A 14,508-nucleotide genomic window follows, 5' to 3' on the forward strand; every position below is an offset into this window, starting at 1 on the left:
ATGAGGAGCGTTCGCTGGGACTCTTCGTTATGATTTTTTGACTGAAATTTGAATATTGAAATTTGTTCTGACAGCCAAACCTTCACCTTTAACCTCCTATAGCAGTGTTGCTTCACACACACAGAGGCAAAACCACAGCTGTTACCTTAGCGACCGATCTGTGACAGGCCTGAAAGTATGTTTCAGCTCTCAGTGTTAACAGTAGGCTACTTTGTAATTTAGTTCAGATAAACCTTAGATGTTTTTATATGCAACAGTTGGCCATATCGCGTTATTCTTACAGCTCTGAAGTTGCATTTAATCATACTTCGGCCGTTTTGATATTAACTAATGATTCTCTTTATTTTTCCATATTGAGCAACCTGTGGTCTGCATTTTTCTCGCTACAAGATCATGGGTTCAAGATGACATTTTTGGTGCACGGAAATAGAGGCAGAGTGAGACCTCTTTTTAAAACCTCTCTGTGGGGACTTCCTAACGCCTCCCTCGCCCCGCCCACTTCTTTGAAACGTCAACAGCGCCAAACTTCAGGCTCCGTTCATGTCTTCTTAACGGGACAATGCCCACCGGTACCGAGGAGCCGTTATGGAGGAAAGTCCATTCCGTTACCGGAGTCATACCGCGATCTAGACACGGACACCGAGCGGCAGCGATCCGCGAACTGATCATTGTTTTTGGGGGTGGAAACGAAGGCATTGCGGAGGACCTCCATGTTTACAACACTGGTAAGCTAACGCTAGCTGGAGGCTAACTAGCAGGCTAGCTAACACCAGCGGCTAATGTTTTTAGCATGCAAATTAGCAAAGAGGACGTTCAAGCTAACGAGCCTTTTTACCATAGTCAACTTTAGTGGTTTTAATTGCTCTATTTGAAGGTTCTCGACAACTTTAGCATCATTTTGATTACGGTAACCGCTTGTTAATTGATTATTGTTAGCCATTAAGGTGGACAGTGGTAGCACAGCTGGCTAGCTAGCTTGGTTAATGTTAACATAAGCTAGCATAAGTTAACTATTATCTTTACTGATGAAAAACAGACTGAGGGGATACTGGAGGGTACAGTTAATCTGATCAGCAGCAGTAGTTTTCAGTAAAACTTGTCATTCAACAAAACAAAACAGTGTATGCATTGTCAATAAAGTGACTGCATGGAATTCAAGTATTGAAGTATTAACAGAGTCCAGAAGGTAGATGTAACGTGACTGGTGCATACTGCAGTGTTAACGTGTTGCAGTTAGTGTGTGGTAGATGTTGAGGTTTAAAGTGACCTGTATATGAGATGTAAGTGATGTGGGAGGGGGTTAAGTTCAGTAAAGCTCAGTAAAGGTGAGTAAAGTTGACAGGTGTTTTATTGAGTGTCCTGTTGAAGGGGTTGAGGTGCAGTGGGGATAATATTCATCAAACCTCTGCAATAAAAGGTGTGTTCGTAACAGTCGTGTTCAGGTGTAAAACAGGTGGTAATGTCTGGTAGTGTTCACCAGGGTGTGATTGAGAAAAAATTCATGTTGCCTGTAAAAAGAAGACTAATGTAACCTGCCGGCTGACCTTTGCCCCCCTCAGTCTCTAAGCAGTGGTTCCTGCCTGCGGTGCGGGGCGACATCCCGCCCGGCTGCGCCGCCCACGGCTTCGTCTGCGAAGGGGCTCGAATCCTGGTGTTCGGCGGCATGGTGGAGTACGGAAAATACACCAACAGCCTCTACGAGCTCCAGGTGAGGCTGGCGGTTTCATCATGACTCTAACACCAACTTATTGAGTAGAAACATTTCATCTCATCTTTGATCCTCTGTCATCAGGCGAGCCGCTGGCTGTGGAAGAAGCTGAAGCCCCGGTCTCCCAGGACGGCTCCTCCCCCCGTCCCGCGCATCGGACACAGCTTCACCCTCGTCGGAAACAAGTGCTTCCTGTTCGGAGGCCTGGCCAATGACAGCGAGGATCCCAACGGCAACACACCACGGTGCTCCACACACAGCTCCACACACACAGGACATATGAAATCCATTAGTCACATGTCAGTCCATGTGTTGGTGGGAAAGTGCTGTTTTGTCTGAAAATCAAACCTGGAAGACAAAAAATAAACGAACACAGACATTCTGCAGCTTAACAAGTTCATTTGAAGATCTTCATTCAAACAAATTAGTTCGGTTAGTCTGGCTAACTACAAACTGGCAAACTGACACAAAACTTTTCACCTTGTTGAGAAGGTTAAAGGTCACCATTATGTCATAACTTGTAGGTAGCAAAATTTTTGTTTCTGACTTTGAATTGAAATTTGAGATTTGTTTTTCCAATATATCTGATAGCACAAATAAAATTGGAAAATGTGGTTATAATGATAGTAAAGTTATGAGAGTACTTATCTAAAAGTTTAGTTTAATGTGCTTTTCAAAAATGTGTAAAAACAAGTCAGTGTTTTCAGGGGGAATTATAATTAGCATTAGTATGCCTATAGTAGTAGAAGTTTTTTTTCCCTAAATGATTCTATTCCATTCTATTAAATAAAACAGAAATGTTGATGAAGGGCCTGATTGCTGAATTTCTGTAGCCTGTGAACAAAAAAAGGCTCTACATTGATTCAATTGCTTTTTAATCCACTGTATTATTTACACTCTTAAGTCAACAAGCATTCTATTTTGCAGATTACTTGAGAGACAATTTTTCATCTTTAGACTGTTTTAACTGCCAAGTGAACAGGATACAAAATATTTAGAAGTAAGCTAAAAGTTACTGGGAGTTATTGTTGTATTTAAAGTTTGTGATATGTGGTCTCTCTCTAGTCAGCTGTGTAATGGAGTCCACTGTCTCCCCCCGTCAGGTACCTGGGCGACCTGTATGAGCTGGAGCTGCAGTCTGTATCGGGGGCGAGAGGCTGGAGCGTCCCGGAGACGAAGGGCGGCGGCCCGTCGGCGCGGGAGTCCCACACCGCCGTGGCCTACGCCGGCCCGGGCTCCCACAGGCTCTACGTGTTCGGGGGGATGCAGGGGCGGCGTTTAGACGACCTGTGGCAGCTGGACCTTGGTACGCCGCAGGAGAGATGTCTGTAGCGTCCTGAATCAGGGTGTCTGCAGGTTTCAGAAAGCCAAATTTAGGACTTAAAGAACTTCATTTAAAGCTGCACCAGGCGGCTTCGTTTATTGGTGGCTCCAAATGTCAGCCAGAGGTAACTGTTTACAAAAATTTGAACTTCAACACCCAACAGAAACAAAAGGGACGTTGTGAGTTGGTGAGTCCAGCTTTCTCTGCTGCTGTTCAGGAGACAGTTTGGATTTCACTCTCAAGTTTCTCATAGGGTAGAACCACAGGGTCTGTAATGGCAGTGGGACGTCTCCTCCAGGTTCTTCCCCACGCTGTGATTTAGACCGATAAGGCATCTGTATTTTTACTAAACATCTTGCCTACTGTAGCTTTAAGACCAATCTAAAAATCAGAATAAAGGAACAAAGCTGACAAAAGCAGCTTATTTCTGATTGAACATGGATGGATGGACAAAAGCTGTGAAACTATAAAAGGGAGGAATAGGAAAAGGACACCAGGAAAAATTAGTTATTAAGGTAAATGAAGTCCAGCTGTGTTTAGTAAAGCAGACAGGATGCAGATTGAACTACTAACTCTGTTCTGGATTCATCTAAAAAAAACCTGTTATTACATGGTGAATAAATAGGACATCTAATAACTTTAAGACATTTAATAATGTTTAATGCCTTACATTTAGATCTGGATTCCCTGTAAATTGCAAATGCACAGTAATCTTGTCAATCTGCTTTTTGTTTTAAATTGTATTTCCTCATCATTCTCTCTCTCTCTCCCTCAGACACGATGGTGTGGTCCACACCTGAAACCAGGGGCCCTCCTCCGTTACCCAGAAGCCTTCACACCGCCAGCGTCATTGGAAACAAGTAAGGGACGCCTCGGTATCGGCGTCGTCTCCGTGTTAAAGTCGATGGCTAGTTCGTACGTGACAGGTGACCGGACGGGCCGTAACACCCGCTGTCCCTCTGTGTGCAGGATGTTTGTTTTCGGCGGCTGGGTTCCTGTTCCGGAGACGGAGCGACCCAACGCTTTGGGCGCCGAGTGGATCTGCACGAACTCCTTATGTGTGCTCAACTTAGGTCAGAACCGCCCGCCGAAAACATCCCACACTCTCACAAAATTATTGTTCATTTGTTGCTCTGATTCACATTTTTGAGGTATTTTTTTGATTGACTGATAGTGACGAAAACAGCTTCGCATCGTGTTCCAGTGTTTCAAAAGTACTCTGATTGGCCTGATGGGGGCGCTATCGTTAAAGGTCAAAATTGACAACTTTTAAAGGTCCTAACTGCTACATTGCTGGTCCAATTTTGACAAAACGTGGAGGGAAGATGCATCTTCTTCTTCACTGTTATTCAGTATTTAAAAAATTACACTGATTGGCCTAAAGGGGGTGCTATCATTAAATGTCAAAATTTTAAACTGAAACGTCATATTTTTCACACCACTGGTCCCATTTTGGCTAAACTTGGAGTACTGGGTGCTTTAGGGTTCTGGTGCTTAAAATAATTACACTCACTGGCCTGATGGGGGCGCTATAGTTAGTTACAATTTCAGAATTTGAAAAGCCATAACTGCTACACTACTGGTCTGATTTTGAAGAAACTTGGAGGGACGATACATCTTGTTACTGATTGTCTGCCTGCATCATTCAAAGAAGACAACATGTTTCCTGTGGCCTTGTTGTCCCGTTGCAGACACTCTGAGCTGGCAGAGCCTCGGCCCGGAGCAGCAGGACGACATCCGGTCCCAGCTGCAGAGCCAGGGGCCGCAGAGCCAGGGGCCGCAGGGCGACGACCCGTACGCCTGCAGGCCCCGCCCCCGCGCCGGACACTGCGCCGCCACCGTCGGCTCCCGGCTCTACGTCTGGAGCGGCCGCGACGGCTACCGCAAGAGCTGGAACTACCAGGTCTGCTGCAAGGACCTGTGGTTCCTGGAGACCGGTGAGAACCGCAGGAACCGGCTGGTAGTAGTAGATGTAGTAGTACCAATAATAGCATCAGTATTAGTAATAATAGGAGCAGCAGTAGAAGCACCAGTAGAAGATGTAGTAGTAGTAGTAGTCCTAGTAGTCCTAGTAGTAAAATCCCTCTAAGGTGTTGTGTATATTTGTGTTCAGACCGCCCGGCTGTTCCAGAAGCCGTTCTGCTCATCAAGTCGACAGTCAGCATGCTGCATGTGGCGTGGCGCCCCCTGGCTGCAGCCGACTGCTACATCCTGCAGCTGCAGCCACTGGCTCCGCCCCCCGCTCCGCCCCCCGCACCGGGAGCTCCGGCCGCCGCGGACGGACAGGACGGGACCGGTAAAGACCCCGCAGGTACCAGGAGCCTCACGTACTCTGTTATCGCTCACTTTAAAACTTTAAAGATCTCTGTGGGATAATTGGGTCGAAGCATATGGTAGGACACAGCAAAGAAAAAAAAGAAACTGGAATAAAAGCAAATAGGAGGCTCTAAACGCAACACAACCAACAATTTCAGCACTAGTAAAAACATGAATTTAAAAAAATGAATCCACAGCATATATATCAGGGTGTAGAACATACTGAGACTGAAAGAAAAATGACATTTCTGGCATTTCAATAAAGTTTTGCTTTGCTGTACTTTCTTCCCTCAGGTGTCCAGTCCTCTCAGCCTCAAAGTGAAGCCTCCGCTAAGAAAGAAGAGAAGACATCAGCTCAGGTAGATGTGACTCGCTTCACATGCTTTAAGTCAGTACAGCTCACTATTTGTACATACGGACCTGTTTTAGCTTTACCGTTAGATATATTCACCATTAAGATCGCTGGCATCCAGCAGACCAACCCCACTGATGTTTATGTAAGACAGATTATCATTTACACCAAGCATGTTTGGAGCGATTTATTCAAACTATAGAGCGTTATACATAGTACTTCTTTCATTCGGTTCATTCGGTCAGGCGAGAACAATGCCATTCAGACTCGGATAAAAGTGTCCCAGCATATCGTGACCATGGTATTGTAAGGTTCTATCTGACCTTTTTGTCAAAACTGAGTTAGTCTCATGAACCTATTGTATGAGTGCATGTTGACTAGGGATGCACCGATGCCACTTTTTCAATGCCGATACCGATTACGAGTATGAAAGTTTAAGTATCGGCCGATACTGAGTACCGATCCGATCAATCCGGTCAATGGACAAAATTATTGAGATAAAATCCTTGTTTTTCCCTCTGTTTGAGAAATACAGGCTTCTATGTGCCACAAATGCATAAAATCAAGACAGTTTGCTTTTATTTCTTACATGTTACTCATGGCTTTCGGTATCAGATTTTAGTCTTGGGTAAAATCTCCGATACCGATATTCCATTTTAGCCTGGTATCGGCACCGATACCAGTATCGGTATCGGTGCATCCCTACTGTTGACATATGTGTGGTGTTATTTTTTGAAAATAACGATTTTTGAGTCTGTAATTTCTAAAACAAAAGGACCCATCTCCATTTAACTCAATGGATGCTGAAAACTTTGAAGCTCAATATCGCAGAACTATCCTGAAGGCAGATAGAACTTTATAATTCTAAGCTCACAGTATTGCAATTTACAATTACAATTTAGGCATTTACCAGACACTCTCAGCCAGAGCGACTTACAATGCAGATAGTGTAAAAGTCAAATAAGCCTCAACAGGGTAAGAAGCCACATGATTCAGAGTGCCATGAAGGTAAACAAGTAAACAGTGGATATGTTAAGTCAATAATGTTGCATTGTAAAGACTTGCTGCCAGTTAGCACAGTCAGAAATAAAGTGTGGTTTGGAAAGAAGAGCTAGACTCGTCATGTTTGGACAATTAAGAATACTTTGAATGACAATTAACCGTCTGTGTTTTTTATTCAGCTTTCAGTCGGGAACAAAAAGCAGCCTGGACACCAGAAACATTTGTTCAGTTCATTTCTTTATTTAATCCTAAAGGGAAATTGATTTGCAGGCAGTTATAAAAAAGCAAAGACAAAAAGTATGCAGTGACAAGTAACGCACAGACATACAAAACAGTAAAAAAAAAAAAGTAAAATGTGCAGTAATAGCACAGTTCATGTCCATATATTTGATCTATATTTTGATAACTGCCATCAACTGATATGAAAATGTCCGGGTCGTGTCGTCCAGACCTTGTTAGTGTCGTCTTGTTTTCATGCCTTGCTGCTCCCAGGTTCCTCTGCTGGGACAGATGAAGTCTTGTTACTTGAACTCCTGAACTCCTCTGCCTCAGTTTCAGGAAGTTTCCTCGGAGCGGGAGACTCTCACCGAGGCGTCGAGCGGCTCCGGAGAATCCCAGCCGGAGGGAGGGAGGAGCGCTGGGAGGCAGAGCCAGGCGGACTCAGGTACGCCCGGCTGTCAGGTGGCCAGCATTTAAACACCAGGTCACACAAGATGATTTCCAAGCCTGACCGGTGGATCCCGGGCGCTCGGTGCAGATGATCCTGTAGTGTGAACGGGCCTCAAGACGGGAGGCTTTGATCTCCCAAATGAGCTCAACAAGATGTTTTTCCCCCCAGCGTGTTTGAGTTTGTTGCTCCAGTCTGGCCGGGCTCCTGTAGTGTGAAACCATAACTGGTCCGAGACTTGCGAAGACTGAAATCTGAGAGTTTCCCTGGCAACAGCCAATGGGAGTTCGGCTCAAGGGGGAAGAAAAAGAGAATGAAGCAGAAGAGAAGTGGCTTAACAACAACTTAAATTAGCACACACTGCCAGTCACCAGTCTAGATCCACCTGACTGAATGTTCTGTGTTTCATTCTCTTAAAACCATTTTGATCTAAAGGCTTCTGCTTAAATGCTTGAAATGAGTTTCTTAGACAAATATAAATAGTGAAGTTGATCCTATGTATGAATTTCTTTCCAAAGCCTTTGCCTTTCCATCAAGGCAAAGAATCTAAAATATAAGATAGTTTTGATTTGTTTAACACTTTTTTTGGTCGCTGCATAATTCCATTTATTTCATAGCTCTGATGTCTTTACTGTTATTCTAAAATGGGGGAAAATAGTAAAAAATAAAGAAACTGTGTGTCCAAACTTTTGACGGGCAGTGTAGGTAGTTTACATCAGTGAGATTCCCAACTCCACTTGCTCCACTCTTGATAAGCTGTTATGTTTATTTGGAGGAACACATTTGTGTGTCTGGATCAATAAGTATAACATAAGTTTGCAGTTACAAGTCAAACACTGACTGAAAGCCCTTCTGCTTTAAAGTTGGCTTCAGTTGGTCAGATGTCTGAGTCACAAAATGTACTTAGAAAGGAAATAGAGCGGTGACGGTGTCAGTGTTGCCAAAGTTGTGACATATTTCTCTCACTCATTTATGTTCAGTGAATATGAGGATTACTTTTTCTGAATTCAAACAAAATGCCGCCTCATAAAACCTACTTACAGTGGCTTTAAATGAACGAAGGCTCATTCAGAATTCATCAGTGTTATCCTTGAAATAATGTCGCTTCCACATACATTTGTAATGTAAATGTAAACCGTAGCTTCTGTATCATGAAGTAAGAAACACCTGTTTTGTAATTGTATTTACAGTGAGCCGTTCTGGATGAATGGGGAAATGTTTTTTAATGAGTCGTTTATTCTGAACTGCAAGGTTTGATCAGTCTTGTAGTCTGACCTGAGCTTTAGTGTTTCCCCTCTGTCTCAACTTTGACCCTTTTGTCTCTCCAGCTGTGTTGGCTGCAGCTGGACAGCAGGCGGCATCAGCAGACAGCAGCAGCGCTCCTCAGCACCAGCCAGGTAAACATGCACAGGCTGAGGGAGATAGATAGATAGATACTTTTATTTGTCCCCGTGGGGAAATTGGTTTGCAGCAAAATCACAAGGCATTTCATCACAACATCACAAAGTCACCAGTAGACATACTTGAACATACCCATATCATAATAGTCACAAAAAATGAGAAACTAAACCCCAAACCTGTTATGAACAAAATAAATCAACATTTTCCGTGGTTGCTTTTTCTGTTTTGTAATAATTGATGTGAAATGTAAATGGTGTAAATAATTTGCCGTTTCCTTTTCACGGTTGTCAAACAGCATGATTAAAATGTTTATTTTTTTTAAGTGTCAAAATGCGAACATGACTCCTTTGGTTGCATTTTGTGACTTCCAGATAATTAAATTATAATGATCATGCAGTTGTTTAACAGGTACTAATAATACATTTCACATCAATTATCAGAACACAGAAAAAACAACCACAGATTTACTGTTTTGCTCACAGAGTTTCACACTTGTACTGCACTTTGCAGGCAGGGCCCGTTCAAAACGTCACGCCATGCTTAACCATAGAAGGTGACATCACCTGGCACCAGAGATCAGCCAATAGCAGATGGCAGTTTCAGTAATGTGAATGTTCTTTGCCTCCGATAGAAAAACAAGCTGCTGCAGCCGACCGGCCGGCAGACTCCTCCTCCCACACAGACCAGGTCAGACTCACAGTGGTTCCTCAGTCCTTCACCGGTGTCGGGTGTCTGTGTGAACCGAGACTGAACCTGGTCTCCTTCCCCTGCAGGTGCCGGAGAAGCCGGAGGACCGGGTCTGGTTTGATGTCGGTGTGTTCAAAACCCTTTTCTCCGAAGTCAGCCACTACTACCTGCCGCCTGACAGCGACCAGGCCGCCGCCGTCAGCAGCCGGCCCACAAACACTAAAGAGGTAAACACACACAGCCACCCCCAACACACACACACACACACACACACACACACACACACACCATTACAGACAACATGTGGTATCTACACAAACTGCCAGGGAATGGGAGTGATATTCAAATCTCAGAATGCCAAGTCGGTACCTTGTCTTGAGAACTTTCTTCTAGGCTTCGGCCGATATTCAATCAATATTGAATATTGCAATGTTTGGTGAATATGGCTTGACTTGATGCATGAAGAGAAGACTTGAGACTTGACTTGACTTGGGTTCTGGTGACTTGGGACTTGACTCTGACTTGTACTTTGATGACTTGAAAAGGTTTCTAAAGTCTTGACTTGAGATCTTGTGTTTGTGTAAATGACTTAGATTGAAAGTGATGAGATATGTTCCAGCGGACGACTGAATTTAAATTCTGTTTTCTGAATTTGTATGGAATGATTGAATTTATTGAAGTTGAAACTGATTATAGAAATCAAACTCATGATGCTCTTACCAAGTTTTTATCCTATTAAAACCATATTGCATTGAAAAGTCCTAGATATTTAGTTTTCTTTAAGATATTAAATTGATACTGGACTCTTGATTTGTTCTGACTTGACTTGCTGTTCTACATTTAGACTTGAGACTTGACTTTAATGACATGGACTTGACTTGGGACTCGAGCAAAGTTGACTTGGTCACACCTCTGCTCTCCGACCTTGCCTTTCCCATCAGGCCTTGCTCCACAGGAAGCTGCCGGGGCCTCAGGACTTCCAGGGCCGGGGGAAGCGGGAGCTGGCTCCGGGTCAGAGCTACAGGTTCCGGGTCGCGGGCGTCAACTGCTGCGGCGAGGGAGACTTCAGCCCCGTCAGCGAGTTCAAGACCTGCCAGCCCGGCTTCCCCGGAGCGCCCTCCGCGGTCAAGATCACCAAGGTGACGAGCTGGAGCGCCCGGGGGGGGGGGGGGGGCGGGGCCAGGCTTGTTTCTGGCGTGATATCTGGCTTTTAGATATCTTCAGCTTTGGTTCTTGTTTTGATTCCCTTCTCTTCCCTTCAAATTAATTTCTATCTTTATAAATCATATAGATAAATCTTGTCTCACTGGGTTCCCACCAGTCCTGGAATTTCTGGAATATCGTTGAATTTTGACAGGGAAAGTCAGGGAATTTGATGAATTCTCATGCGAAGTCAGGGAATTTTACAGATTGGTCACTTTATTTTAGGAATACAGCGGAATGCTTTTCCCAACTTGTTTCACATATTCGTTGCATCAGATGGTTTTCAGCCCAACTGGCTGAAATCTCTTATCTGATTTCATTTTACATATTTATTTATTAATTCTTTTAATGTATTTTCTCTTGCTTTTGCCTCTTTATATAGTTTATTATTGTTGTTTCTATGGCTTCCTGTAAAGCACTGTGTAAACTCAGGTTTTAGAGAAGTGCTGTTAACCTTTTCTAGTTATTATTATTGTTTTCCCAGTTCACCTCCATTACCATCTCTTCTCCCCCCCCCCCCCCCTCCCCCCCCAGGCCAACGACTCAGTCCACATCACCTGGGAGGCTCCTCCCTCCCCGTCGGGTCGGATCCTGGAGTATTCCATGTACATGGCGGTGAGGAAGAGTCGCTCCGGCAGCTCGGAGCGCCCGGGTCAAATGTCCTTCATCCGGATCTACCGCGGCACCAAGACCTCCTGCACCGTCGGCTCCGCCCACCTGGACAACGCCCACATCGACTGCTCCGCCACCAACCGGCCCGCCGTCGTCTTCCGCATCGCCGCCAAGAACGAGCAGGGCTACGGGCCGGCCACGCAGATCCGCTGGATCCAAGGTGAGGCGCTGAGGGACGGCCGCTGATCAACAACCGGCTGGAGGAAACACTGCAGAGCTCAGAGAAACCGATCAGAACGTGCTGCTGTTGAACGCAGCTCTAACGTCCCTCTGTCTCCTCTCAGATTCCAGTAAACTGCGGACAGCGGCGTCCGGGCCGGACAGCGGCGCCGAGGCCGACCAGGACGCCGCCGACAGGTGAACACACTGCGCTCCGGGTGTCTTCTATTTGTTTTTATCTACGAACCAGTAATCCCTTCAAATAACCTTACATTTACATTAATTCACCCCTTAATTCATGCAAAATCCCCTTAAAATTAAATAAGGGAGTTATTAATGGAGGAGATCCTATTGAAACCTCCTTAAACTCCCCTTAATGTTTGACTGCTTACTTTCTAATTTAAAGTAAAATTCAGGGAGACAGGAACTTTCCCTTAATAACTCATTAATAACCTGTAAACCTGCACAAAAGGCATGAAAACATAAATTGTGAATAAATCCCTTATAAGCCCTTGATACTAACCTTACTTTATTAAAGCTGTTATTTTTAATGGATAATTCATGTTTATGTAATGGAGAAATTAAGGACATTTCAGGGATAAAATTAAGGGATTTGGTTTCGTTGCGTGGACTTTTGCAGTCTCAAAAAGATATCTTGATTGATTTATTTTACATATACAGCTTGGCAAACTGAAATGCTGTGTATTTGTTATTTGGAACATGTAAATTAATGAGTTATTAAGGGAAAGTTCCTCTCTCCCTTAATTTTACATTAAGATAGAAAGTAAGCAGTCAAACATTAAGGGGAGTTTAAGGAGGTTTTGATGGGGTGTCCTCCATGAATAACTCAAATTAAATTAATTTTAAGGGGATTTTGCATGAATTAAGGGGTGAATTCATGTAAATGAATGAATATGTAAGGGATTTCTACTAGTCAACGCACCACAGAAGCCTTACTTTATGTCCATGTTCTTCCCCAGCAGATGGACTTTCTCAGTCATTTACTAAAGTGGACTTTTAAAATATTCCTTTTTATTGAATTGTCTTTCTTTCTCGTTCTCCTCCCTGCAGCTCCAGCTGAAGGCTTCGCTCTGATGTCGCCGTTTAAGACGAACAGGAAATGCACTCAGGAAGGCGGCAGCGTCAGCAGCGTCCGCCTCTCAGATGTTGTACGAAATCTCCTAGATAGTTTTGTTAATTTATTTTTTTAAGTATTTAATTATTCTCTTGTACATAAATAGCTATGGTTTTCTCACAGGATTTTTTTGGACCACTTGAGTATTTTAGTTAAACCACTGTTTTGTTAAGATATGGAATATGATATGGACCAAAATACAAGTGTGTTTTTGAAAATTAATCCTCTTTAAAGACAGAAACTCTTCTTCAGGGTTGAAGGTGCCTTAGTGCTTTGACTCCAGTCACTGATGCTTTTACATGCAGCAGTGAATTAATTGCAGATGATAAGATGTTTTTCAGATGTTTTTCAGGTCCAGTATGCAAGAAAAAAAAATCTTTTTACAATCCCACAGGCACAGAAAGGTCATAAGATTTCAATAATTTACCCCAATGTAATGTGATTATTCCTTGAGATCCATAATCGATCATTTTATATTTATGGATGTTGAATTGTTTTTTTTTTGGTTAAAGATCTTTTCTGGTTCTGCCAGATGTTGCTGCATGTTTCCTCTGCATCCACTACAGCTTCTCTTCTGTTGATTTATGATTTTGTCGCATTTCCTCATTAATCTACATCTAACACTGAGATCCACTTATGTCAAAATGTATCTCACTTATCTCTCTCATCTCTTATCTCAGACTGAAGGCTGTTTGGCTCCAGTAAGTGTTGTAATAATTACAGTTTGATTTAAAGGAAGAGCGCAGCACTGTTTGCCTTTTTTTTTTACCTCCGTTCAGTTCAGTTCAGTTTATTTGCACATATTAAAAACAGATAAACAAGAAATATATATACATATTTAAACAAATAAATAATAATTATTATTAATAATAATAATAATAATAATAATAATAATAATAATAATAATAATAATAATAATAATAATGATAAAACAAATTTTACATGTGCAGGTGAGGTAAAAAGCCCAAGATGAGCTTATGTCAAAACCTCACCAAGGTTTATACTAAGTAATTAAGTGAGAATAACTGAAGAACTGATTAACTTTTCACGCTGATTGGCCAAAGGGGGGCGTGGCAGTGGGCGGGGCTTCTCATAAAAAGTCTTAGGCACATGTAAAAAAAAAAATCTGTAAAGCGAAGATGCTTTAAAAATAATGAAATTAAACGTTTCTAAATATCAAAAAAATCACTACAAAGAGCAGTCCGCCGAGACACTAATGCAGAAAACATAAATAAACATCTAAGACAAAATTTATATAAAAATATCTTGGCTGCCTTAAGATTTTTCCACACTACTGTCCAGAGACATCAGACATACCGCCGACTGTCCGACCTTTCCTCCAGAGATTAGAAAGATGTTCAAATGTCTGCAAATACATGGGACGAAATACCAAAAACACTGCGGGAGTGGATGAAAATATCTGCCGCCAGACACGAAAGAAGCACAAGAAACATGAACTCAGCATTCAACTTCTTTCATTCAGCTCCTTTCTGATTATTATCCTACAGTTTGTCACTTCATGCTTGTGTTCTCAGCCACATAACAGTGTTTCCCTTCATGAAATAAATGATTTTTCATGCACACAGTTTGATAATGAGAGTAACTCCATGTCACTTTTCTATACCAGAAGGTTGGTTCATTAACTGGCTGATGATTTCGACTGGATACGATCTTAGTGTGATTGTTAATCAGCCTACTGTGAGTACTCAAAGAGTATATACATATTTTTATATTCTTTTATTGCTGCTTTATATATATATTTATCTTTTCGACTTATCAAGAAGACTAAGATATAGGGAAATAAATGGATTACTAACATGGATTTTGTCACAGTTATTACTTACAGATGTTAGAAATAGCCTGAAATATGTGCTGTATATAT

General features: G+C 42.7%; 1 protein-coding gene across 1 annotated transcript; it reads left to right on the forward strand.

Moving 5' to 3' along the window:
- The first annotated feature begins 521 nt into the window (after positions 1 to 521).
- On the forward strand, positions 522 to 13,043 carry hcfc2 (host cell factor C2). The gene is made up of 17 exons (XM_078281930.1): positions 522 to 725; positions 1,560 to 1,708; positions 1,793 to 1,953; positions 2,812 to 3,014; positions 3,808 to 3,892; positions 4,002 to 4,105; positions 4,724 to 4,969; positions 5,146 to 5,343; positions 5,643 to 5,707; positions 7,255 to 7,366; positions 8,698 to 8,766; positions 9,402 to 9,457; positions 9,544 to 9,684; positions 10,399 to 10,596; positions 11,195 to 11,492; positions 11,617 to 11,689; positions 12,563 to 13,043. Exons 1-17 carry the CDS (start codon positions 560 to 562, stop codon positions 12,570 to 12,572), a joined length of 2,334 nt encoding a protein of 777 aa, XP_078138056.1. The 5' UTR covers positions 522 to 559; the 3' UTR covers positions 12,573 to 13,043.
- Positions 13,044 to 14,508: the final 1,465 nt, after the last annotated feature.

This window comes from Centroberyx gerrardi, chromosome 24 (genome assembly GCF_048128805.1).
Source record: "Centroberyx gerrardi isolate f3 chromosome 24, fCenGer3.hap1.cur.20231027, whole genome shotgun sequence".
Classification (NCBI taxonomy): Eukaryota; Metazoa; Chordata; class Actinopteri; order Beryciformes; family Berycidae; genus Centroberyx; species Centroberyx gerrardi.

Excerpts from the sequence above, each read along its gene's own strand:
- hcfc2 (XM_078281930.1), top strand. The coding sequence starts at position 560 with ATGCCCACCGGTACCGAGGAGCCGTTATGGAGGAAAGTCCATTCCGTT. Across the intron at positions 8,767-9,401 it reads CGCTCCTCAGCACCAGCCAG|AAAAACAAGCTGCTGCAGCC; the intron begins GTAAACATGCAC and ends TGCCTCCGATAG. Across the intron at positions 9,685-10,398 it reads GGCCCACAAACACTAAAGAG|GCCTTGCTCCACAGGAAGCT; the intron begins GTAAACACACAC and ends CTTTCCCATCAG.